The sequence below is a fragment of the Lissotriton helveticus genome, chromosome 3_1 (assembly GCF_964261635.1).
Source record: "Lissotriton helveticus chromosome 3_1, aLisHel1.1, whole genome shotgun sequence".
In the NCBI taxonomy this organism is placed as follows: Eukaryota; Metazoa; Chordata; class Amphibia; order Caudata; family Salamandridae; genus Lissotriton; species Lissotriton helveticus.
Genome location: NC_136061.1, coordinates 1522717153 through 1522741023, shown reverse-complemented (window position 1 = coordinate 1522741023; position 23871 = coordinate 1522717153). Strand labels below are relative to the sequence as shown.

The following is a 23871-nucleotide window of genomic DNA, read 5'->3' as shown; positions in this document are numbered from 1 at the left end:
ATTGGAACATGCAGAGAGAGAGAGAGAGGAAGAGGCAGACAGTGCGATTGGTAGAAAGAGAGAGAAAGGGGAAAGGTGTGGTCGAGGGGAACAGGGAGGACATTGGTTGGAAGAGAGAACAAGAACCAGAGTTGAGTGAGGGAAAACAATGGGGATCAGTAGATAGAAGGCATGGCAGAGAGGGAGAGGGGGACAGAAAGATGTGGGAGAAGGGGTTTGAAATATAGAAAGGTCATCAGAGTTGTGAGAGGGAAGAAAAATGGAGATTGACGGGAAGAGAAAGAGAAGAAAAGATGATGGGAGAGGGAATCAAACGGGAGATTGGTGGGAAAGGAGAGGGGGTAAGATGAGAGAGGGAAGAGAAGGGAGATTGGTGGAAAGAAAAGATAAAGGATAAGGCAGAAGGAATGCGATTGGGAGAAAGGAGGTGAAACAGGAGATGGAAACAGAAAGGAGATGGTGGATGGAGAGAATAGAGAGAAAATGGCATATGGAACAGGCGATTGTAAGGAAGAGAAGACAGGAGAGGCAGAGAGAATAGATTGGTTTAAAATAGAAGACAAGAGATGGAGGGGAAAAACAGCATGGTGGGAAGCGATGACAAGACATGCGAGAAGAAGGTGGGAAGAATTGGAGGGGGAGAAAACAATGTAGGGGGAGTGACATGAGGGGACAAATACAAAGCGCAGAGTGAAGGTTTGAAGGAAGAACAGTGATGTGAAGGATGGAAAGAGTGGCAAATGAGAAGTAAGTAGAGTGAAGTCAGGAGATGAAAGGTGAGAAGGTCACAAGGAGCGTGAAATGTGAGCCAGGAGTAGATTCATGACATGGTCCATGGAGAGGTTCAGGGACAGTGGGCACACGGACAATGCAAGAGGGCGAGGGATTGGGTGAAAGGTTGAAGATGAAGAGGTGGTGTATGGTTGGGGACCGGAAGAAGAGGTTAAGAAACAAAAGGCAGGAGAGAGAAGGAAAACAGGGTCAAGTGATAGGGCGCGACAAATGTAAACATGATCGGAGAGGGAGACAGGAGACAGGAGAAAGAGTGTGGCATGCAGGGAGGAGAGAGTGACAGGGGAAGAAAGAAAAAAAGAAGTGGTTATTCAGGGAGAATTTAAATTTTGCTTCCAGTCCTGGTGTTAATAAAGTCATGTACTGCCCTAGAATGCCCTGTACATAGTGTGCAGGGATTGGTAGGTGGGGATACCTGCAATTGCATTTGGGTACTGTTGAATACAGATATGCAAAGGTGCAATGTTCTTTTTTACAAGTCACACTTACGTACATCTTACAAAACTATGAAAAATATACAAATATTAATATGCTAATGAGCTTCCGAGTGAAAATCTGAACTTTTGCAATAACTTTAGCACATTTCCCATGTTCTGCCATTTTGTATGTAAGTATGATTGGCTGCACCAATCGCAGCTCCACCTCCCTATTAGTTCCACCTATTAGGCCGCTATATGGTATGTGACCTCACGCATAGTGCTTACCACCACCGATGGGCTTCCTGAAAGCACCGATAGGAGCAGAGCAGGAGCAGGCACGAGGAGAGTGCAGGCAGGAAGGAGAGAGTGTGCACTGGCCTCAGTTTCAATATATGCAAGAACCAGTTGTGCATAAGAATGTGCCTGCTGTCAAAATCATTTGAAACTGGGCCCTTGGATCTATAATCAGCAGCTCCTTCCTGCCCTGGTCATGCTCTGTTACTCTCAGCAGAGCTCTGGAGGACAACACACAAATCAGTAGAGTAGCAAGGCTGCCATGAGCCCTGGTGAAAGCAAGCAAAATGGACTCCTCGACTACTGTTGGGAAGGTAAAATACAGCAATTATCAGGATTCAATGGACCCTTCAGGGAATTGGTCTCTGGTGTAACTGCACCTGCTGCACCAATGGTGCTATGCTCCTGAAGCAAAATATGGAAGATCGCTTGATCTACAAGGAATCTTCGTTTCTCTTGTTACCTCATTTCCTGTTTCCTAGGCCCCCTTTCAGTCTTGCCTGTCCCCTCCATGCTTTGGGCAGTTTTAGGGCAGCGTAAGGCACTATAAAGGAATATTTAGAACCTAGCAGCTTCTGATACACATATCCCAGACCCTGTACGCCATTCCACCTCTTGCTCAAGATATTTTTAGCATATCAAAGAAATAATGTATTCATATTTTATGTTACGGTCTACGCTATATCCCCCTTGATGTTCTCGTCTGCACTCTACGCCATTTCACCTCCGGCTCAAGATATTTCAAGTCCACAAATGATGTAATTCACCTAATTTACATATTAAGAGCTAGGCTTTAGGCCATGCTATATCACGCTAAGATGCATGATCTTGCCCACTTGGAAGTGTTTGTACCTCTTTGTAACACAAGAAGAATGTTAAAATATAAACAAATGGTAAAAACCTCCTTTACTGTGGATAAGGGCCTAAACATTTTATCTCCTTTTTCATTCCATTCCACCTCAAGCTCCAGATATTCAGGGGATGAGTGTTATCGTGCCCACAATTTGCACTTAGTTTCATCTACACTATATTCCATGATACGTCACTTCATAACCCATGACTGTCACCATAATGGTGGGGAACATGTTTTTACTTCTGAGTGATGCTGAATTGTTGTTATTGTGCCTCCTCCTGCTTTAAGGTGGCACCCTGTGGTCACACCAATCCTATTGTGTAATTTTGCCACCTTATCTGTCCACACTCCTCCAGCTTACTGCCCGCACTATTCCACCTTTCTGATAGCAGAATTCCTTTTCCCAGCTCACACCATTCCAACATCCTACCCATATCATTCTGTCCACAGTGCTTCACCTGCTTGCCATTGCCAAGGACGGCTTTAATGCTGGTGGCGCCTGGTGCGACAATCATTTTTGGCACCCGCACACCCATTAACGCCTCCTCGGATTCTCCCACTACCACTCGGCAAAAGTGCCCCTTTTCTCTCCAATCAGAAGTTATTTCTAAACACAGCGTCCCCACCCTACCCCCCAGGTCAACGCCCACTCCACAGGTCAGTGCCCAGTGCGGCCGCACCGGTCACACTGCCCTAAAGCCGGCCCTTCATAATGTGGTTAAGGTTCAACTTCATGCTATTCCATTTTTTCTACATTATATTTGGTCTTTAATAAAATGGCAATAACTTTCTTCCTATTGACAATCCACCCCCAGGGCTGTGATAATTCACTATATATCATGGATCCGTTTTTTCTGCCTTTTTCCTTCCTTTGCAGCCCTGATCTCACTTTCACCCAGCTGTGCTCCCCTTCTACTACCGTGCTCTCCCCACCCCCTGTGACCGCACTTGTTCTCTTGTCTCCCACTCACAGTGAACATTGAGGGTGGTGGTCTTGGTGAAGCGGTCCAGCTGGTAGTTGATGGCGCAGGTGAGCGTCTGGCGGTGGGCCTCGCGGCTTGGGACCAGGCGGTACCGGCTGATCACCGTGGTGGTTCCGTTGCCGTTCTTGATCTCCTCATACTCAGGCTCGCCCTTCAGCGTGGTCTCCCAGGTGATGGTGCTGGCGGGCTTCCCATTGGCAGACGTGCAGGTGGCCACCACAATCTTCCGAGCCACCCCCGGGGTGGCAATGATGGGGCTGGGGCCACTCTCCATGCTGTTAGTAGGCTTGGCTGCAAGAACCCAGGAGAGAAATGAACATAGTAGCATTAGGAAGCCATTCCAGCCAAGCACGAGAGTAAGAGGGACAACTGGGGGTCAAGGGTCAAATGCATCTACAGATACCACTCTTGTGGTTTGCAACCACACGAAAACAGTTTGCTAAAAGTAATTATTTAAAGGTGAAATCTTTGTTCCTTCTCAACTGTGGAACTTCATCTGCAATCATGATACAGGTAGTGTCTAGATTCCTCTGTCTCCAAAGACATGGCCTTCTCTCAGCCACTTCAAAGAAAGGAACCTGGCTTTCTCTTAAGGACAAGGAGTTTCTGGCTCAGACACAGGTTGATCCTATCTTACAGTCAGATACAAGGACTTGTCTCTCACTCTCAGGAGCAGAGAACCTTTCTCACTCTCTGACACAAAGGGCTACTCTCTGAATCCCAGGACCAGGCAGTTTCTTTATTCCATACCTGTATTGGCAGAGGCCTTCTCCAGTCCTGTCAGTTACAGGGCCATGTCTTTCCTGTACAGGGGCAGTAAGCTTCACTCTTCATGTCAACTTCAGGGGGAGGTCTCTCACTCTCTGGGGCAGCTAGCTTCTCTATAACTCCCAGATACAAGGGGTTACTCTCTCCCACTCAGGGCCCAGGCAGATTCTGTCTTCCTTTCAGGTGCAAGGGCAACTCTCTTGCTATCAAGGACAGACAATGTCTCTTTCACACTCACATGAAGGGGATATGGAGCTTCTTAGCACTGCGTGGTGCAGGGATTCATTAGGCAGTGTGTGGGCTAGAGAGGCTTACCAAGCACTTTATGAGAGAGCCTTCCAAGCACTTCAACGGAGAGGTGACCCAAGATTAACGCATCACCAACCACTGCACTAGAAGGGACACCAAAACACTGTACGCAACAGCAAGGCTTACCAAGCACTTTATGAGAGGGCATTTCAAGCACTTCAACTGAGAGGTCCGCCAAGAACCATATTGGATTATCGTATCGCCAAGCACTGCAAGAGAGGGGACACCCAAGCACTGTATGAAACAGCAGGCTTACCAAGCACAGTGAGGTTCAGCTGGCTCTCCCGGTTGCCGGATGGAAATGTTGCAAACTCACAAATGTAGACACCCTCATCGTCCAGCTCGAGCCGCGAGAGCTCGATGGTGCCATCTCGGAAGGAGGGGTTTCGGAAGGCCACCCGGTCGACATATGGAGGCAGAATGGAGGTGCCCATAGTGGGGTTGAAGATGGCCACGTTCGTCTTGGAGCCATTGGTGGCCTTCTGCCACGTGACCTGTGTGATCTTTACGCTGGGCTGGGGGTTTGTGAAGCTGCAGTGAAGAACCACGTTTGTTCCGATGAACCCGGAAATTGTATCGTTCACCAGGACTACCTGCGGCCGCACCACTGCAAATGAGAGACAGGTAAAGAGAGGGGCTGTTATAACACCTTAAAGTAAAGCAGACTAACGCAAACCCAAAGCAATGCACTCCTTCTTTCACCAGGGCCCGCCCTCTATTACCAGGATTCTCCACATCCACCTCAAACATAAGTCCAACATATTTGTACAAAATTACTTCTAGTACTTTGCATTTAATGCTGATTGCATTTGCACATGGAACAGCACACCCAATTTTTAGACGCTTTAAGGCATGGGCAAAGTGGGCTAGGGCCCAGGGGCCCAGCCTTCCAGGGGGCCCTGGATAGAGCAAGCTCTGTTCAGTAGAGTCTTGCCGTGATGACCATTAATAATTCTTAAACAGATTGTTTTAAATACCATTTTCCTTTATTCTATTTTAATGTGGGTGATGTGTGAGAGTCTATTACAGACATTTTGCAGAGAAATGTTCTGCTGATTTTTCAATCAACATCCATAAAAAAAAAAGTGTCTTTTAGATCAAAAAAGTACCTCACATATGAGAAATGGGAGGGTATCACAGAAATTATTTGCAGTAATTTTAGTGAGGTGCTGCTGTGTTACAATATTGAAAACACACGTCACTATCCCTGAATATTAGATGTAAACACATTTAGATTGTGTGCACTTGTCTTCTGTGCACTGCAAGTGCCCTGGCCAAAGACTGCATGAAAGTGGTGAAATTGAATCATAAACCCAATGCTGTTCCTAACAGGACCCCCTAAATAAGTTTGGCCCAGGGCCCCAAAAACATTAAGATGTCCCTGCACACAATGATAGACGCCACAGTGGCAGTGCAGGATGTTCCTGTTAAACGCGAGAAACAGATGCTTTACTTGTAACAGCAGTTTTGCCAAGCCAATTGACAATTACAGTTTCACACCATACACATATTTCAGGCATCTGGAAGGTGATCACAAAAGTCCACCTTCTTTAACCCCTTGGGTGCTCATGACGAGGTCAGCTCGTCATGAGCCACGGCGCTCCGGTGCTCATGACGAGCTGAGCTTGTCATGACCGCGCCCGTTCCATGGAACGCTCGCACTCTGGGCTGATTCCCCTGCTGTGCTGAGCCTTCCATGGGAACGGTGTGGCCATGACGAGCTCAGCTCATCATGAGCACCGGAGCGCCGTGGCTCATGATGAGCTGACCTCGTCATGAGCACCGGGGCACTGTACGCACCCCCCAGCACAGCGGGGCGGAAACAGCCCCGCACCGAAGGTGCTAATTTTTAAAACTTCTCCTTATAGGGCGACCAAGGGAGTGTGTGGGTCTGCCATACAAAACCAATAAGACAACAACCAGTGTTCCACATGGGACTGCATATCAATGGTCCTCGACCACTAAAGCCTGGCAAGATTTCTCTTGTGAGGTAGCTCTACAGAGCTGTGCCTATCTACAGCGCTCCGCTGTCCAATGGCTGCCCAGAGTGGCTTCTGCAAAGCTATTGAAGTTCAATGCACATCTGAGCGGATTCTATCAGGGGTGTAACATGTCCTTGAAGCCTCTGTGGTGCAGGGGGCCCCAACCCATAAAACGTCCCCCAACCCATCAGGGGGCCCACATTCAGCCCAAGGCCAATGAATATCTGTGACATATGTGGGACTCGAGGGGCCCTCACTAGATTCCTCAGTGGGGCCCATTTATTTTCAATACACCATTGGATTTTATTGGGTTCCTCCCGCCAACTACAAAGTGAATGGCTACCCATTTAATTCGCTGGCCTTGTTATAACTGTCAACCAACTAGCGTAGCATCATTCGAGTTCAGTGGAAACAGGATTTAAATAAAGCAAATCGTGGGCCTAGCAAATGATTTACCTTAATAAGTTTGTTCAAAAACACCCACAATTTTATTATTGCCACAGGTCTCATTAGCTTGTAAGGTAAAAAAAGGTTAGCAGATTTCCCAGAAAGCAAGTTGTTTAATTTAATCTCACTACAATACGTAATAATTTGCAGAATTTTAACCCCCAAAAATTTCTAGCTCAACGGATCAAAAGTTACAAAAAGACGGCGACACACCTTGCCACGGAGCGAAAGTCCCTTTGCATAAGTTAACAGGCCCCCCTTTTCTGTTGCTTATTGCTGTATGACCTGAAACCTTTGCAGAGACAGTGTTTATCTGTGTCAAACAGACAAAACAAGGAAGTGAAACTATCAGGAAGCGTGCTGCATTATGCCACATAATTTGCATTTTCTTGCTGCTTAATTTAGTCAACCCTGCCACATAATTCCAGTGGCTCCGACTATAGCTAGACTCCTAACACTCTGACAATAGGCACTATTGCAACCTTGATTTATGGCAGGTTGCACAAAAAAAACATATTGCTAAGCTTTCTTTTTTACATTTCAGCATTATTCTAGATTAGAAGAATTGTTTACAATGTAATTCGTCTGTATCACGGTCGTCTAACTGCCATACAGCAAACACCTTTACCTCACATATTTTTTGCTTAGAGAAAACCAAATCATTACATGCATATGAGCGAAACATGTGTCAGCAATCCTCAAATGAGACCTGGATGCTAAACTATTAGGCAAACATGAAATAAGAACATGATACTAAACGATCGATGAGGCAATCTAAATGAGAACATGATGTTTAATAATCAGTGAACAAAATATGTTTTCAATGTGCATTGGGACAAATTGTTTAAAAGACCACTAATTCTACAGACTAAGCTGTAAGAGTCTTTCTTTACATATGTTGATAATGTGACCTTGGATGTTGTTGTTACATGTGCAAATTCAAATAGATTTACGTTAACAGTGACACGGTAGGTAATTTGTTAGCGTAAGATCACGTATCGCTACTTTCTTTGTGGCCCTACATCAGAGATTTACTACAGAAAATAGTCCAAAGCCTACACCATGCATTTATCTGTAACACAGTGGAGAGCTTTCAGTCGTTCAGAGAATTACTGTGGTCCGGAGAGCAAACTCCAACCTTCTACCAAATCCATGCAGTTTGTGTCCTGGTCTGAGCAATGTCAGGTGGAAAGTACATTTACAGCAACATTGCTTATGTTTTGAGTTAATTAGCCGAAATACACAAATTCCTGTCACAAACAAAAGCGACAACGTCTGGGAAGAAGTTGGAAAGTGAGGAGGGATACTAACTCATTTGGAGAAGGCACAGAAAGAAAATCTGAAATAAAGTGTGGGTCCTCTAGTAGTGACATTTGGGAGGGGAGAGGAGAAGAGAGGGGAGGGGAAGGGAGGAGGTGAGAGGGGAGGGGAGAAGGGAGGGGAGAGGGGGAAGGGGGAAGGGGAGAAGGAGGGAGTGTGGCACTGTGCTGTGGGTGTGGACAAGGTGCGGCCCTCAGAGCAGCATACGACTATAGACACACTCCCAGTATGGTGCTCTGGGCGGAGGGGAGAGGGGAAGAGAGGAGAGAGAGGGGAGAGGGAGGGAGAGGAGAGGTAAGCCTGGGGAGTTTTGCTCACCAGAGATAGGGGCTTTACAGTGTCACGCCTCCTCACCACACATGCAGGATACAAGTCTAGTTCACCAAAAGGACAATGCCAATTAAGGCTCGAAATTAAGAGCAATTGTGTTTGAAGTTCTACAAAGCTGATTAAGCTTCTCACGTGGCCCACACATGACTCCTCGGCTACCAACAAGGCCAGCTTCTCAAACTGCTGACCTCCAATGCCACTAAAAAACAAGGCCACTGCCCCTGCCAGAGACACCCAGAAAAAGACACACGTCACTGGTGGCAGGGCCTAGGCCCTAGAGACTGCTCGGCCGAAGTACATGAGATAAAGGTGAGGAGTAGCCTCGGCACATGAGGGCAGTTCTATGGCAAGGTGGACGTGAGGTCAGCTCGAGCTGCACAGGCCTCTGTGAATATGAATGTGTTAGTAGAGAGGGGCCAGATTGGGCCTGTCAAAATAAGGTACCACAATATCGCACAGAAAAACTACATTTAACATGAAAAGGCCTGGTCGGGTGACATATAATCCTGTAATGCTTGTATGACCTCAAGCAGCCTAAAGCTAGGCCTGTCTGACGCAGCATTTCAATTAAGTCATTCACTAGTGTTGTGGTGTTGTTTTTGTAAATCTACGTTCCGACACTACTTTGCTGGCAACCTACTAGCCAGAAACCCCAGAAGCTGCAACTCAGACCTTTAGCAGTTCTCCCAGAAAAACTTGAGTCAAGAGAGTTCGTGCTCCCTGGCACCTGGACAGGTTTCAAACGCGTGTTCTTGTCCTCTCCGGCCTCCGTACAGGTGGCCCAGGAGCCGACTGACTGCTCAACACAACCTAGCAATGTAGAAGCGACAGCTACAGTGCTCCAAGCAGTCCAAGGATCACCATGCCAGGCACGTGCTCTAGGCAAGCCTTCCACACACTAGGAGGGCTCTTCCCTCAACTCAGGCCTCCGTCCTCCCAGAAGGCCCCGCGCTTGTGGCATTAAGAGCCCCTCTGGACTCCTCTTCCGTCTTCAAGTTCAGCCTTGGACTGATGTGTACATGGAGAGACGTGCGCGAGAGGTCGGGCTATGTCACTGTGGAGACAGCAGTTTCTTGCCCCCAGGGGCTCTTTCGCTCTCTGGCCGGCCCTGGTTTCAGTTGAACAATGTAACATGATTTCTGGCTCTCGGTCACGCCCTCGACTTGCACCCTCTTCCTTCTCCTGTTTCCTCTTGTCCTCTCTTCCTAACTCTCCGTCCACCCCCTCGTGTCTTATCTGCCAGTCAGGGGCCTGAGGCAGATTTCCCATAATGCACTGTTCATCAGCCGCCAGAGATAGGAGCCGTTTGGCGAAGCCTACTCCCTCTAGCTTCTCCTGTCGTCTCCGTTGGTCTAATGGTTTCACCTCTCCCCCCAGCGCTTCGAGGTGACCTTTTTGATGATAAAGCGTTATAAATAAAATCCAATGAATACAACATAATTGTCAATGCAAGCTCCGTAAGAACGGTCACCAACCCAGAGGCGCAACTAGAGCCAAATGTCGGGGGGGGGGGGGGTTAAGAAAAAATGTGGGGGGGGGCTGAAACTTTAAGCAACAGGCAGAGTGGCGCTGCAGGGGCTCTTCGAAGGGGTGAAACAACAAGAACGCCTCATTAACATGAAAATGGTCTTTTAAAGACCTGTGAAGTGCTCGGGTGTGGCTGTGTGTGGAAGCTGTCTCATTCCGGGCTGCCAAACATGACGAGAGGGGGGGGGGGGGTTTAAAGCCCTCTGAGTCCAATGGGTGTTGCGCACCCGCACCAACCCTGAGCTCATACAACTGTGCAAGCGCCACAATTAACCCGCCGCGGGCAGTTCCTCACACTGTCCGACGCTCTTACTGCTCAGCAGTGCCAGCCCCTCACTCAGTCCGTCAGTGCCACTTTCTCACATTGACACTGCGAGTTCCACCACTGCCCACCTGTGCAAGGCTCCTGCCTTGTCCACCAGTGTAAATAAATATATACTGCCCACCTGCGTATAGTCCTCAAAATACACAAAGCAGGGCGAGCTCCTCAAGCTGCTCACCAATGCCACTTCACACTGCTCACCAGCGCAAGCTCCTCGTAATGTCCATCAGTGCCAGCACTGCCCACAGAACCACCATTGCCAGCTCCTCGCACTGCCCACTCGAGAGAAGTAAGAACACTGCTCGCCAGTGCGAACACCTCCCTATTATCCACCACTTCCAGCTCCTCACACAGTGCACCAGCATGAATTTACCAACTGCCCACCAGCACCCCACACTGGCCACAAGTGTGAAACACTCACCCACCACCATGGCCAGCTCCCCACACTGCCCACCAGAGTGCAATCACACACTGCCCACCAGTGCCAGCTCCCCAGAATGAAATCACACACTGCCCACCAGTGCCAGCTCCCCACACTGCCCACCAGAGTCCAATCACACACTGCCCACCAGTGCCAGCTCCCCAGAGTGAAATCACACACTGCCCACCAGTGCCAGCTCCCCACACTGCCCACCAGAGTCCAATCACACACTGCCCACCAGTGCCAGCTCCCCAGAGTGAATTCACACACTGCCCACCAGTGCCAGCTCCCCATACTGCCCACCAGAGTGCAATCACACACTGCCCACCAGTGCCAGCTCCCCACACTGCCCAACATAGTCCAATCACACACTGCCCACCAGTGCCAGCTCCCCAGAGTGAAATCACACACTGTCCACCAGTTCCAACTCCTTTGACCAGACTGTAATTTCACACACAGGCCACCAGTGCAAAGTTCTCACCGTGTCCATCGTGTCTGCACCGCATGATTTTTAACAGTAAATCGGTCAGGAAGAGAGCTTCAACCTACCATTATTCAGTTTTGAGAGTTCTGCAGAGATTTCTTACAGATTTCCCATGTTTGTTAAATAGTATATATTGATCAGAAAAATACGAGTGTGAAGTAAAAAAAAAATCTAAAATAGAAAAACACAGAAATAGAAAAAGTTTGTCACGGGGTGGGGTGTTGAGTAGTGTGAGAAAAGGGGAGAAAACGGAATAAGAAACAAAGAGTCACAGTGAGAGAGAGAGAGATAAAGAGTTAGAGTTAGAGAGAGAGAGAGAGAGAGAATGCCAGAGAGAGCTGTCCATTTTCTTTCTGTAACCGGGTACGTGAATGTTTACAGATAATAGATTTCATTATACAAACATATTTATTTTGCAAGTATGATCTAATAACAAAGGTGGGGGACTGGAAAAGCCTGTTTTACACCACCAGCTGAGGACATCTCCTGGAGGGTGAGAAACAGGATGGAGGCCTCGGGACTGTGAAAGAGAGGAGAGCAAAGTTACAGAGAGGGGAAGAGAAAGGTGTGGGGTACAAAGAAAGAAATACAGCTCAGGCGAGTACCGTTGGCTTAAGATCTAGGGGCAAGTGAGGTCAGGAGTAAAGTTGACAAAGTATTCTATCAAGGGCAAAGCAACACTGTTCCTTTAGCACTCCAGTGCCCAGTATGGTGCGTCTTCTTGTTGAGTTCATGACTATTTTCCAATATGGTTTCCTATGCTTCTTGAGTACTTGTGCATGTTCAATAATGATTTAGCATTCTAGCGCTCATGAGCGTACTTACATTGTTGAGCACTCGACTATGTCAGATCCAAGTTTAATATTCCAAAATTAGAGTATGTTTTATACTACATTCGTAACCCAGTAATAAAGAACAAATAGAACAATTGATGAGTACTTATTTCTATACTGGATTAATACTTCAGTATTGGAGGCTGTTCATGAACGTTTAATGTACTTAATTATGATCTTTTCTGGATTAGTACTCCAGTGCTGGAAGACAATTTTTAGAGTTGTTGAGTACTTGTGTGTGTCCAACATAGGTTTAGTATTGCAAGACTAAATGATAGTTCTTACTATTGTAGGATACACAACAGTATTTTATACTGATTTAAAACTCTCGTGCCAGAGTGTATGTTCTACCTTTGTTGGGCACTTACATATGATTTCCATTGTTGTTGAGAGCATGAGTAATCTCTTGTTGATAAATATGTGTTCTACACAGGTTTCAAACTTTAGTTTCTGAAGGTGGTACTGACATTTGTTGAATTCTACCTACACAGGTGTACTACTCTACTACATAAGGATGATTCCTAGATCTGTATAGTACATGAGTATTTTTTATGCAACAGTAATTCAGATCGGGAGGACATTTTGTAGACTTACTTACACAAGTATCTCACGGACAGGTTTATTACTCAAGTATCTGAGGGCATCATCCACACTTGTGAAGTACTGGAACAGGGATGACACTGACTTATTCACAGAAAAGAGTCCTGTTCTTGATTAGTATCTTGGTGAAGTTCTAATTATGTTGTATTTGAGAAAATGTTATCTTGCTTTCCTAGTGGAGGATCACGCCTAGGTTTGCCACATTTGGGTAATGTACTGGTTTTTTTTTACAAGAGAATGAATTCTATACTGTTTTAACATCATAGAATGAATCCTATACTGGAATTGTTATCAGAGAATGAATTCTATATTGTTTTAACATCGGAGAATGAATCTTATATTGGAATTGTTATCAGAGAATGAATTATAAACTCGTTTAACATTAGAAGATGAATCCTATATCGTAATTGTTATCTGAGAATTACTTCTAAACTAGTTTAACATCAGAAGATGACTCCTATATTGGAAATGTTATAAGAGAATAGATTCTATACTAGATTAACATCAGAAGATACATTTGATGCTGTCTTAGTATCAGAGGTTTAATACTACACTCAGGGCGACTCGAATTATGAGACAATGAAGGAGCAGATCATGCAACGGGCAGGACTAAATTATACAGCAATAAAAGGAAATTTACTTAGCAAACTCTGTAGCAGTATTATATCACTAATGTGTCCTTTCAACACACATTAATACTGCCTGAGCAAAAGTGTCACATTAATATCACCTTCAGTTTAACACCTTAAAATAGTAATCTGCCACTCTAAAAGCACCAGCTGACAAATGGATCTGCCACGGCAGGGCACCACGTGCGGCAAATTATCCAGCTGATGGTGGATTATGTGGTGCCCACAGTAAAACAACAACTGCTACTCGCTGAAAAATCACTACAACGCCTCGTAAGGGGTAGTAAGCACTACATAAATGCAATTACTATATAATACAATACAAAGTATAAAGAAATGTCTGCAGCCACATCATTCCCTGACAATACTGATTTTACCTCACAGTATGAATCCCACTCTGGTTAAGGGTAGGATTATAATCACTACTTTAGTTTTGCATCCGAGGATACATTTTGCATTTCTTTTGTGTCTGAGGATGAGACCTACTACACCGGTTTAGTACTTGGGGCAACTACTGAACATCAACAAACATTGGCAAAGCCAATAGGTCTCGGCAATGCCCGAGCTATCGGAATTGTCAATGTGAATGTCTTTTATATCGCTTCCTCTAGTAGCTTGTAGGGTTTGCGAGGCAAGCTTCTATGTGGCAGGCAGCTGACAAAAGTGAACACAGTTATTACTGATCACAGCGGCCATCTCTGACTGGCAGGATTTTCCAATCATCTCAAATAACGACATGATTGACAACCAAATATACTAACCAGCACAAATTCGGTACTAAAGAAAAAAAGTAAATTAATCCTCATATCATAGAGGAGAGATATAGCATTGCAATGAGCAGCATCTATTAGTGGGGGCGAGTGGGCAGAGGAAAGAAGTGCTTGTCCATACAGCATCAACTCAAGGGGGCCTAATAAAGTGACCCACATTAGGGAATTAGAGAGACTGGATGCTGTCACGCAATGCAATAACTCGAGTGAGAAATTGTTGTTTAACTAAAAACAATTCAAGGTAATAACTCCAAAGATCACTGTTGTAGGCCAACCACCAGGCCATGCAAAGACTAACTTTTCAACCTGGCGGGAAGAGATCCACACCAGTATCTGCAGCGGCATTTCGCAAGCACACTCTCGTGAGCGCGCTTCATTAGAAGGAAAAAAAGATGAGTAGGTGCCCGCATTAAAGCTGTAACTTATATCCCTGTATTTTTTAAAGTGTAATAAGGTCACACAACTGGTTGAGAGCTGGAAGCACTGGTGGGCTACTGAAAGGAGTCCCATACAGTCTTAGGGTCTTGACGCGAAAAGAGTCGAGGCCTAAAAAGGAAGGACATTACCACACATCAGGCCTCGAAGAACGGAGAGATGGCCCCTTAATTACCTTTACAGGTTGCTTTAATGAATAACTAAATCACCTACCTGTAATGAAATTTCATTTTCAAATGTTGTAATTCATAACCTATAAAATGAAATACGCCCACCTCTCCCCAGGGCAACACATTCCATTTATTTAACGTGAAGAAGGGAACAGCGGGGCCAACAAACATTGGCAAATTCAAATGAACTGTCAGACACAATAGACAGTGATTGGTCGACAAGGGAGGCAGAAAAGAGAGAAAATGGCGCATAGGAACAAAGGATAAAGAAATGGACAGTCGTGAAATATATGGGGGTATGCAGGTGACACGGGGTGGAGTGAGAGAATGGGTATGAAGGCGAGACAGGGAGCCTCGTAGAAGGAGCCAGGGGGATCAGAGAGAGATGGTGCCTTTCTGATTCACAGAGCCCGGAGTCTCTAGAATGCGTCAATAGCTCACTTTAATCCAGAAATGTAAAACACTTTCAACAAGCATATATAAAAATACAACAGAGGCGGCAGGCGGGAAAGCACAGCAAGAGCGGAGGCCATCTGGGAAAAGCACCAGTAACTAAGAGAGTAAAATAAAACTGCGGGGACGAGACCGAAATGTAAATGAAAGAAAAAGTGGAACTGAGGGAGATGTGGGAGGAATGTTAAGCAGGGGAAGGTTTTAAAAAAAAAATGCGCACCGAGAGATCATCGCGAGCAGCAGACAATCAGGACTGAAGCAGAGACGGCAGCAACAGCCAAAACAATTCAGAAAAGAACACAGAAATATCGATTGGCCATTCTTTTTCTGAGGCGTCATTTTCGAGAATAGACCAGACAAACGAGCACTGGAAAACGCAATTGTTTTCCTCCGGGAACGAGTTTTAATTTAATTAGATTGCCTTTAGCAATAGTAGTAGCGTTGGGGTGTAATAAAAGTCCAATTGTTGTACCGAATAAATATGGCCATTTGCTAGACTGCAGGAAATGCCTCCACACTGGCCCTTCGAATCTAGCCATCTGATTTACTCGTGTCTCACTTGATGCCCAGAGGGCCACACCCACCTTTTAGGGGCCAAGCCAAGGTCATTTCACTTGGTAGATATGCACACTGAATACACTTGGGTATGGTGCCCTTAAATATTTCTTCTGGGAGGCTGCATTGAATGTGGAAATGGCAAGGCCCTGGTGCTTAAGGGAGTGCTTTGCAGTCAGTCAGTTGTGCCAGGTCACCAGGATGACCGCGGAACCTGGTGCTTTGGAATCCGCTAGGACTCGACAGATGGATACTAGTGAACGGCAAGTGCTATGAGCACCGGGTCACTACACTCTGCACAGTGACGTAACGAAACTTGAGGGGGCCACCCTGCAAAGTACATGGAGGGGCCTCCCTTTGCTCGGGAAACATCCTTTACAACGGAACCGTTACAACGCGGTACCGTTACAACGCGGGATTTACAACGAAAGTCGTTACAACGACTTTCGCTGGAGGGCGCTCTAGGATAGGGATAGTTTAATTTACTATCCAACACCTTCCCTACTATCCACGGGGACTGGAGTTGGAATAGTAAATTAAACTATTCACTATCCAGCGCCCCCCAACGCAAGTCGTTGTAACGACTTGCGTTGTTAATCCTGTGTTGTAAAGGTACGCGTTGTAACGGTACGCGTTGTACCGTCATACATCCCTTTGCTCCCACTCAATAAGGAGCTCTCAGGCCAGCTTGTGCACAGTGCTGGAGGGGGGCCCTGGAACAAGGGGGCTCCCAGCGCTGCAGGGGCTAATGTTACGCACAGGGCCTTAAGTGGGATAAAGAAACTGGGGGTCTCTCAAAGGGGCGTAAACAATGTAATTAGGGGCATGGCTTAAAAACACGTACGCTAAAAATCTACGCTTAGCATAGTGACTTGTATTTTGCTGTTTCTGTCACTGCATCCAGATATATGATACAACAAGTAACATCACACTTACAAATCAGGACTATTGGCTTTGTTAGTGGTTGTTAGTTGCATAAGATAAATAAACAGCAACTATGGTTTGTATATAATATTGAAAAAGCTTCCACTTGAAGCCCTGGTGACACCACAACAATGTTGCTGCTCCGGAGTTTCAAAAAGAGAAGAGAAATCCAGAGAGAAAATGACTCTCTTTAAAGGATTTCCCTTCCCCCTACAATGCTCACTGGCATTACGTTGTGCCGTAACTTCTCCACTAGTGAGAGGTGAGCAGTGTGGTCAGGCTCACATCGATGTGCCTGCTGTCACTGCAGTCGGAAAAATACGGACTGCCTGTGCCAGGGCACGAAACAGAGCCCGATAGAGACCCGTTTCGAGCCCCCCTTAAAAAACTGCTGGTGCTCAGCACCAGTGAGACCCGGCCCACTTAAAGCCCTGGTTATGCCACTCACTGCATGTTCAGAACTCTGGTGAGAAACAGAACCTGTGCTCATGTGCAGACAAAACAAAGAAGTCAGTTGGGTGTCACCAGCAGATACCCCTCAGTTTCTTCCCCTTTACGAACAGTGCTTTTTTGGGTCAGCGAGGTGGGGCCTCTTCTGAGCAGTTCTTTGCCTAGGGAGCTGCACTTCTGCCTCTTGATTTCCAACTCTTCTGGGGAGGGAAACTTGTATATTGTAGCATCGTGAAGAAGTGCAACCTCTCCAATCCAAGTCCTAAGGGAGGGGTGTGGTAAAACAATCGATGAGACGTTCTTCGTACAGCTGAATTAAGCTTTATTAGTGAGAGGCAGCTATCACCCAACCGAAACGGCCAAGCGCAATTACAAAACCTCAGCCGCTCAACCACGGAATGTTTAATGTGACACTTGCGCTCTACACTTATACTCTCTGTGTCACACTGCATTGTTGCCACTTCCAGTTCTTTTTCTTGAGGAATAGACTTAATTTCCCTCATGCACTTCTCCGATTCCTCTACCACTTTAGCTATTACAATAGCTTCCTTTAATGTTGGATTGCTTGCAGCCCACAACCTCTCTTGTGCTTTTTTGCTATAACACTGAACTATTAATTGATCTCTTATCATCTCTTCCTGCATCTGACCAAACTGGCCTTTCATAGACAGCTCCCTCAATCTAGATACAAATTTAACAACTGTTTTGCTCGCTTGCTGTGGTTGTGTGTAAAATTTATGTCGGCACATAACAATATTTTCTTGTTGTGCAAATCTAGTATGTAACCTCAAAATGGCATCTTTGTATATGTCATCAACTTCCTCACCCGTACCTGGAAGATATTTAATTTGTGTTGCCCTTCTTTTCCCAGCAAAATATTGTACCATCTAACAGCTAATAAATAATTTTCAAAGCAATCAATCCAGTCCTCCCATTCTATGGGAGGTTCCCATGCTGACATAAGGAATGGAGATGGGGCCGTAATGGTCTTCGTGATATTCATTCTGAAAACAACTAATCAAACACTCCCAAAGCCCAACAGTGAATAACCCTAGATGACGTGATGGGAAAGTGTGCAAATCACTGAAGAAAAGATTTGCAAATCGGTAATTAACAGTATCACAAAACTTGGAAGTGTGTAAATGACTGAAGCAAACATATTAACACTGTTTGTGTCACCCACACCGTTGAAAATATCCACTTAAATTGATTTGTGACATAGAGGTGTGCATGTCAGCACTGTGTCAATCAACACGCTGCATAGGGAGCCAGACCATTTCACACACTCCTTCCTTTCTTCAAGGTGTGCGTGTCACCATTACTCAGTTGCGTAGGAAAGGGGGTGCAGTGGGTGCGGCCCGCCCCGGGTGCCATCACTGAGGGGGGTGACAAAAATGGAAAAAATATCTGTTTTAAACACATACTTTTGCCATTTTGTCAAGCGAGGGGTGACAAGAAATGTTACGCACCGGGTACCACCTGACCTTGCTACGCCACTGCCATTACTGGTTGTAACATGCTCTATTTAACATTTACCATGTGCTGTCTCTTTAAATGGTCGGGCACAGCTTCAATGCTCAAAAGTGTGCGTGTCACCACTATTGGAGACGTATGGTAAACCCCGCCTGGTTAGCTCCGCCTTCCTCAACCCCAACGAAAGCTCGCTCTCTATGCCCACTTGAGGAAGAAAACTTAGAGCGAGAACCAACACAGTACACTAGCCGGCAACACCCAGAAGCCTCACACACGGTAGGAACAACGCTCTCGCTGCAGCCTGAACACTGGTTACCGGTGCGGTTCAGAAGTCGCGCTTGGTAACCACACTTCCCACTAAGAGATGTCAATATATAGCCAGTATATGTGTTGGGCTATGGGTGACGTGGTTATCGCTGTGCCTTTGCTCTGGCTAATATCTGTGCACGTTTGTGTTGCGCTGTGTCTCACACACAGTCAAGTACCTCAAGAATAATAAAAATTGAACTGACGAGTACTTCACCATAAAAAGTAACGCCATGACACTGTGTTGACCGTCTGCCAACCACTGGCTTTTAAGTTTGGGACGACTTCTCCTAAATAGCTGCGAAGCGTGGGTTCATCAGGGTGATTTGCTGCCTTCTTCCAAAGCCTGGCTTAGATCGTCACCAAAATGTGATAAAACAATCAATGAGACGTTCTTCGGACAGCTGAATTAAGCTTTATTAGTGAGAGGCAGGCTATCACCCAACTGCAACCAACCACGGAATGTTCAACATGTTATATGGAAACTGAAGTGTCATAGCAGTCTCAGCCTGGCTGAGATTGCCTAATAATAGGATAACAGGGGGCTTGTGTGATTCTACCTGTAGTGCCCGGATCTTGGTTTGGCCAGATGTCATGACACAGGCTCGGTAATAAATGAGACTTCGGCATTAGGTGGGGCATTTATGAAATAACAGCTCCGGGGGCACGCCTGGCCATTGATTGCTGCTGGCACCGCCCACACTAAATATGTGTCTTGTAGCTAGAACTCTCCATGAACAGGATGCTTCCGGCAGATCAACGTCTCACTTCCGGTTACATTCAGCAGTGTACTGGTTTTATAAGGAATTGTCAAGTGCACGTGCTTTGTACTTTGTACCTCGAGAGGACCTTTCAGCTGTTTCTAGAATGATCACATACCCATAAATACCTAGACCAGTGGTCTTCAAACTTGTTAATGCCAGCACCCCCCCTCCAGTGAAAGAAAAATAATAACCGGGCCCCCCCCACATCATTTTTCACAATTAGTCTATTAAATTGGCAATGTTTAAACATGTCTAGACTTAATTAAACATTGCAGTCAAGTTCTGTCACCGTTTTAAAAATGCAATCAAGCACATGATTGCCAAACATGCATATTCTGGTCAAGCAGGCCTTACTAATATGTACAGGTATCCACAGTGTGATTATTAAAAATGGGAGTGGGGAGTGTGAAGAATATTTGGATTCCCTTCCCTTTTGGCACATACTCCCAGCTAGGATATAATGACAAAATATGTTAGTGATAGCCTATTATAGAGCTGCCTACTCTTAAAACAAAGTACTGCTAGCAGCATAATGCTTCTTTTGGATAGAGCCTGACAGCCCCCTGGGATCAACTGAGGCCCCCTATGGAGGCCCACCCCTCCCCCATTTTGAAGACCCCTGGCCAGGAAGAAGCTTTGTTTGGGGCCTTGATTTATTTGATATAAGACAGATTCTGTACAAGGTTGCGAGGAGTTTTTTGTCTCTGACTTTCTCATATATTTAGGTCACAAGGCTTCTATTAGATCGTGTGTTGAAATCATTTGAAGACACCGTGGCTCCTGCATAGTTTGTAATTCTCTAGAAGAACACTGAACATGATTTTTCCTTTGGAATAATATGCCGTTGTCTTGGAAAGGGCTATAGGTATGGTGTAGGACATTTGTTTTTGGGTCTAGCTTACAGACAGTTTTTAGCTGTCTTTTGTCAAATGATCTATTGTGGGCCATATAAAAATATGCTGTTGGCTTTGGATCACTCCTTTGCCTAATATGAGCTTGGTTTCTAGTCACTCTCATTTGTTTGCTCCTTATTGGGTGACTTTCCTTCTTTATGTTTTGCCTAGAGACCAATTTTAGCTGTCAAAAGATATATTGAGGACCATACAGAACTTACAGTGCATTTGCTTACTTGCCACTCCTATTCATTTGATACTTATTGAATGACTTTCCTTTCTCTTCTAGTGATCGTCCCTATCCTTGAGCGTAGCTTCTTTACCCTCATTTGATTGGATGAAATGTATTCTTCCACTTCTCTCATTCAGGGAACTACATATTTTGTTTTTCTTTCAGCACTCCGAGAGTGCATTTGTTTTTTTTCTCTTCTTCGTGGGCTGCATCCCTCCTCAAATAACCGTCCCGGGATTATCCATGTTGCTCGCTGTCACCTCCCACCCCCAACCTCAGGTCATTCATTGTCCTCAGGTCATTCACTGTCCTCAGGTCATTCATTGTCCTCAGGTCATTCACTGTCCTCAGGTCATTCACTGTCCTCAGGTCATTCATTGTTCACCCACTCTTTCTTTACCCCCCCCCCCCCAAGTCCTCTTCTGGTCTCCCACCCACTTCTCCTAGCGTCCTTGGTGATAACTTTTTTATTTTTTTCCTATATTTTGCAGGGCCCAGCAGCTGCCATTCTCTGCCAGTAGGGGAGAGGAGTTGGCCTAACGGCAGGGCTAGGGCCATCAAATCTGGGTAACCGGGGTTGAGTCTCGGCAAGGACCCGCAACATCATGTTAATCTGGGCAAATCACTTAATATCATGTGCCTAACAAAATTAATGTGTCCTTATGTCTGTAAAAAAACAATTAAAACAAAATAAAAAAGTTGTTCCGTTTTCAAAAAACGCTTTCCATTTTTTATTTATTTACCATGTAAGTGCCAATTGTTAACTTGGAAAAATGGCCAAAACAAAAAAAATAAAATATCAACTGTTTTGTTCTTTATGTTCAAATAACAACGGTAACAGATGTGCATGCATAGTAGGGGCTGCCACACGCCAATGCTACACTGATTCAGTAGGAGCATCTCTTTTGACTGATGCCTTAGCAAAGCTAATATCTCCAAAAGGCAAGACCTACTGGCTTTGCCAATGCATTTTTGTAATATTATCATCTCTTCCAATCCAACCTGGTGAAAGCGCTACCTTAAATTAACTATTAACTTCTTTACGCTAATTTCAGCCTACTGTATTGTACGAGTCCGAATGAAACTTGTATGCCCAAGTACAATATCTGATGTGATGTGACCAAGGCACTACCGTAAACTGACCTTAGGTCTGCACATTGCTGCGAGGGCCATCTCTTTTTTATAATGCGGACGGTGTCCAGATCTTATATAGGCAGCCGCAGCCCATGCAGGTAAGAGCGACGGGGCGGTGGGAGCGGGTAGGGGGGATTTCGACATAATAATAATAATCCACATTTGTAAAGCGCACAATCACCCGTAAGGGTCTCTAGGCGCTGGGGGCCGTCGGGAAGATTAAGCAAGCTATTGCCCAGGGTCACATGGTGCTGGGCTGACCTGCCGCCGGTGCCGGGGATCGAACCCTGATCCCCAGATTCCAGAGTCAGTCGCCCTGGCCGCGGCGCCACACCTCTTCGCAGACGACGAGGTAAAATTAATTAATTAATTTTCTCTTGTGGTCGTCTGTGGAATCCCCCCCAAACCCGACCCCACTGCCCCACCACTCTTACCTTTGTGGGTCGTGGGTGTATATAGGTAACACCACATTGCCCTTCCTACAGCATCAGTATCTAAAAAGCATTTCATATCTTTATTCCTAAAATAACCACACTTTAAACAGCCTCAGATAATATACAGCTCTAATAGGCAATAAGACCTTGCTTTCCCTACATTCTCAGTATTTAAAACAATGCAATCTGTTTATTGCTACAATTATCGTACAGTAGATGCCCTGTGATATTAATATTTAATAACTGCATAGTGAGCGTGAATGATACGGATAATAAGGACGATCTATCTATAATGCTTCTTAGATGTTCTACTATTCGCTCTCACCTTCCTTCACTGTTTACCCAGTTCATAGAAGCATCTGGAATCTTGTTTTTCTATACCTCAGAAAAGTCCAATACATGTCCGTGAAGTCTTTCTTATGTTCGCACAGAGAATGAGACATCGATACTCATTCATTTAAGATAATTCTTTGTATTGAAGCCCACACATACTCATGAATTAACTATTGTATAACTTGCACTGTTCTATTCACTAAGCACTGGCCAATATCTCCACACCTATAATGATCAAGGAAACATTTCCATTAGAAGCAGGCAATCTTGCAGATTTCAGCTGGTAGCTCAGGATGGTGCTTCTATTGCTGGCCCATAAGAACTGGAGCCATGCCAGATTTTCATGATAGTCTCTTAGGGCCTAGTTACGAGTCTGGTGGTTCGAGGACCGCCAGACTCGAAGAAGCGCAGTAGTGGTGGTCCAGCCACCGCTGCACCGACGGTCGACCGCCCCATTTCAATTTGGGCAGGCAGACCGCCATTGCGTCCCCGAACTGCAGCTCCCTGGCAGTGGCGTGGCAGTCAAGGCCTCAGTAATATGCTGGTGGTGTTGCTGCAGCATCGCCATGCATATTATGAGTTTCAGGAGCCCCAGTGGTGTCATGGAGGTCTTTCCTACATGAAAATGCTGGGGATCCTGAAACAAAGGGGGCCCTGCAGGGCCCCCTGTTGCACATGTGCATGAGGATGCACACAGGGGGCACATATTTCCATGTGCATGCACTCCGCTCCTGCACGGCATGGACAAGATGGAACTGTTGGATGGTGTTCCCACTACGGTGCCCATTTTAAGACACACCGCAGTGGGATCATCAAAAAAAGCCCGCCAGACACAAGGAAACTATTAATCTGGCAGGCAGTTTGGGGGTGAGGGAGCGTGCTGTCGGCATGGCGGTCTGCTCCCTCACCGCCAAACTGGTAATGAGGCCCGACTGTGTAAATTGTTCTCAATTAAATTCATTGTATTTAAATTTATCGCAGGTAGGTATCCCAAAAGTTTCCCACGGATCTGGTTTGCATGGGTAAATGTTGTCCAACCCTGATCTACAGTATAGCGATTATAAAGAATTTAACATTCTCTAAAACAGCTTTACTGCAAACATATTTTGTACAGCTTTATAACATGAGGTAAGTAAATCAAAATACAACATTGTATATTCCATATTTATCCTCTCAATACCCAATGGATGACCCACGTGTAGCTTTTGTAAATAACTCCTCTGTTTTCTGCA

The 23871-nt window shown here is 45.6% G+C and overlaps 1 protein-coding gene across 2 annotated transcripts in view; it reads right to left on the bottom strand.

Moving 5' to 3' along the window:
* NECTIN1 (nectin cell adhesion molecule 1) overlaps window positions 1–23871 on the bottom strand; it is a 484094-nt gene that overhangs the window by 385719 nt on the left and 74504 nt on the right. For both annotated transcript variants that reach the window (XM_078682172.1, XM_078682171.1), the window contains exons 2-3: window positions 4675–5025; window positions 3330–3632 (exon numbers count right to left, since the gene is read on the bottom strand). In XM_078682172.1, coding sequence (XP_078538298.1) covers window positions 3330–3632; window positions 4675–5025 — 654 coding nt within the window. The remainder of the gene's footprint in view (window positions 1–3329; window positions 3633–4674; window positions 5026–23871) is intronic.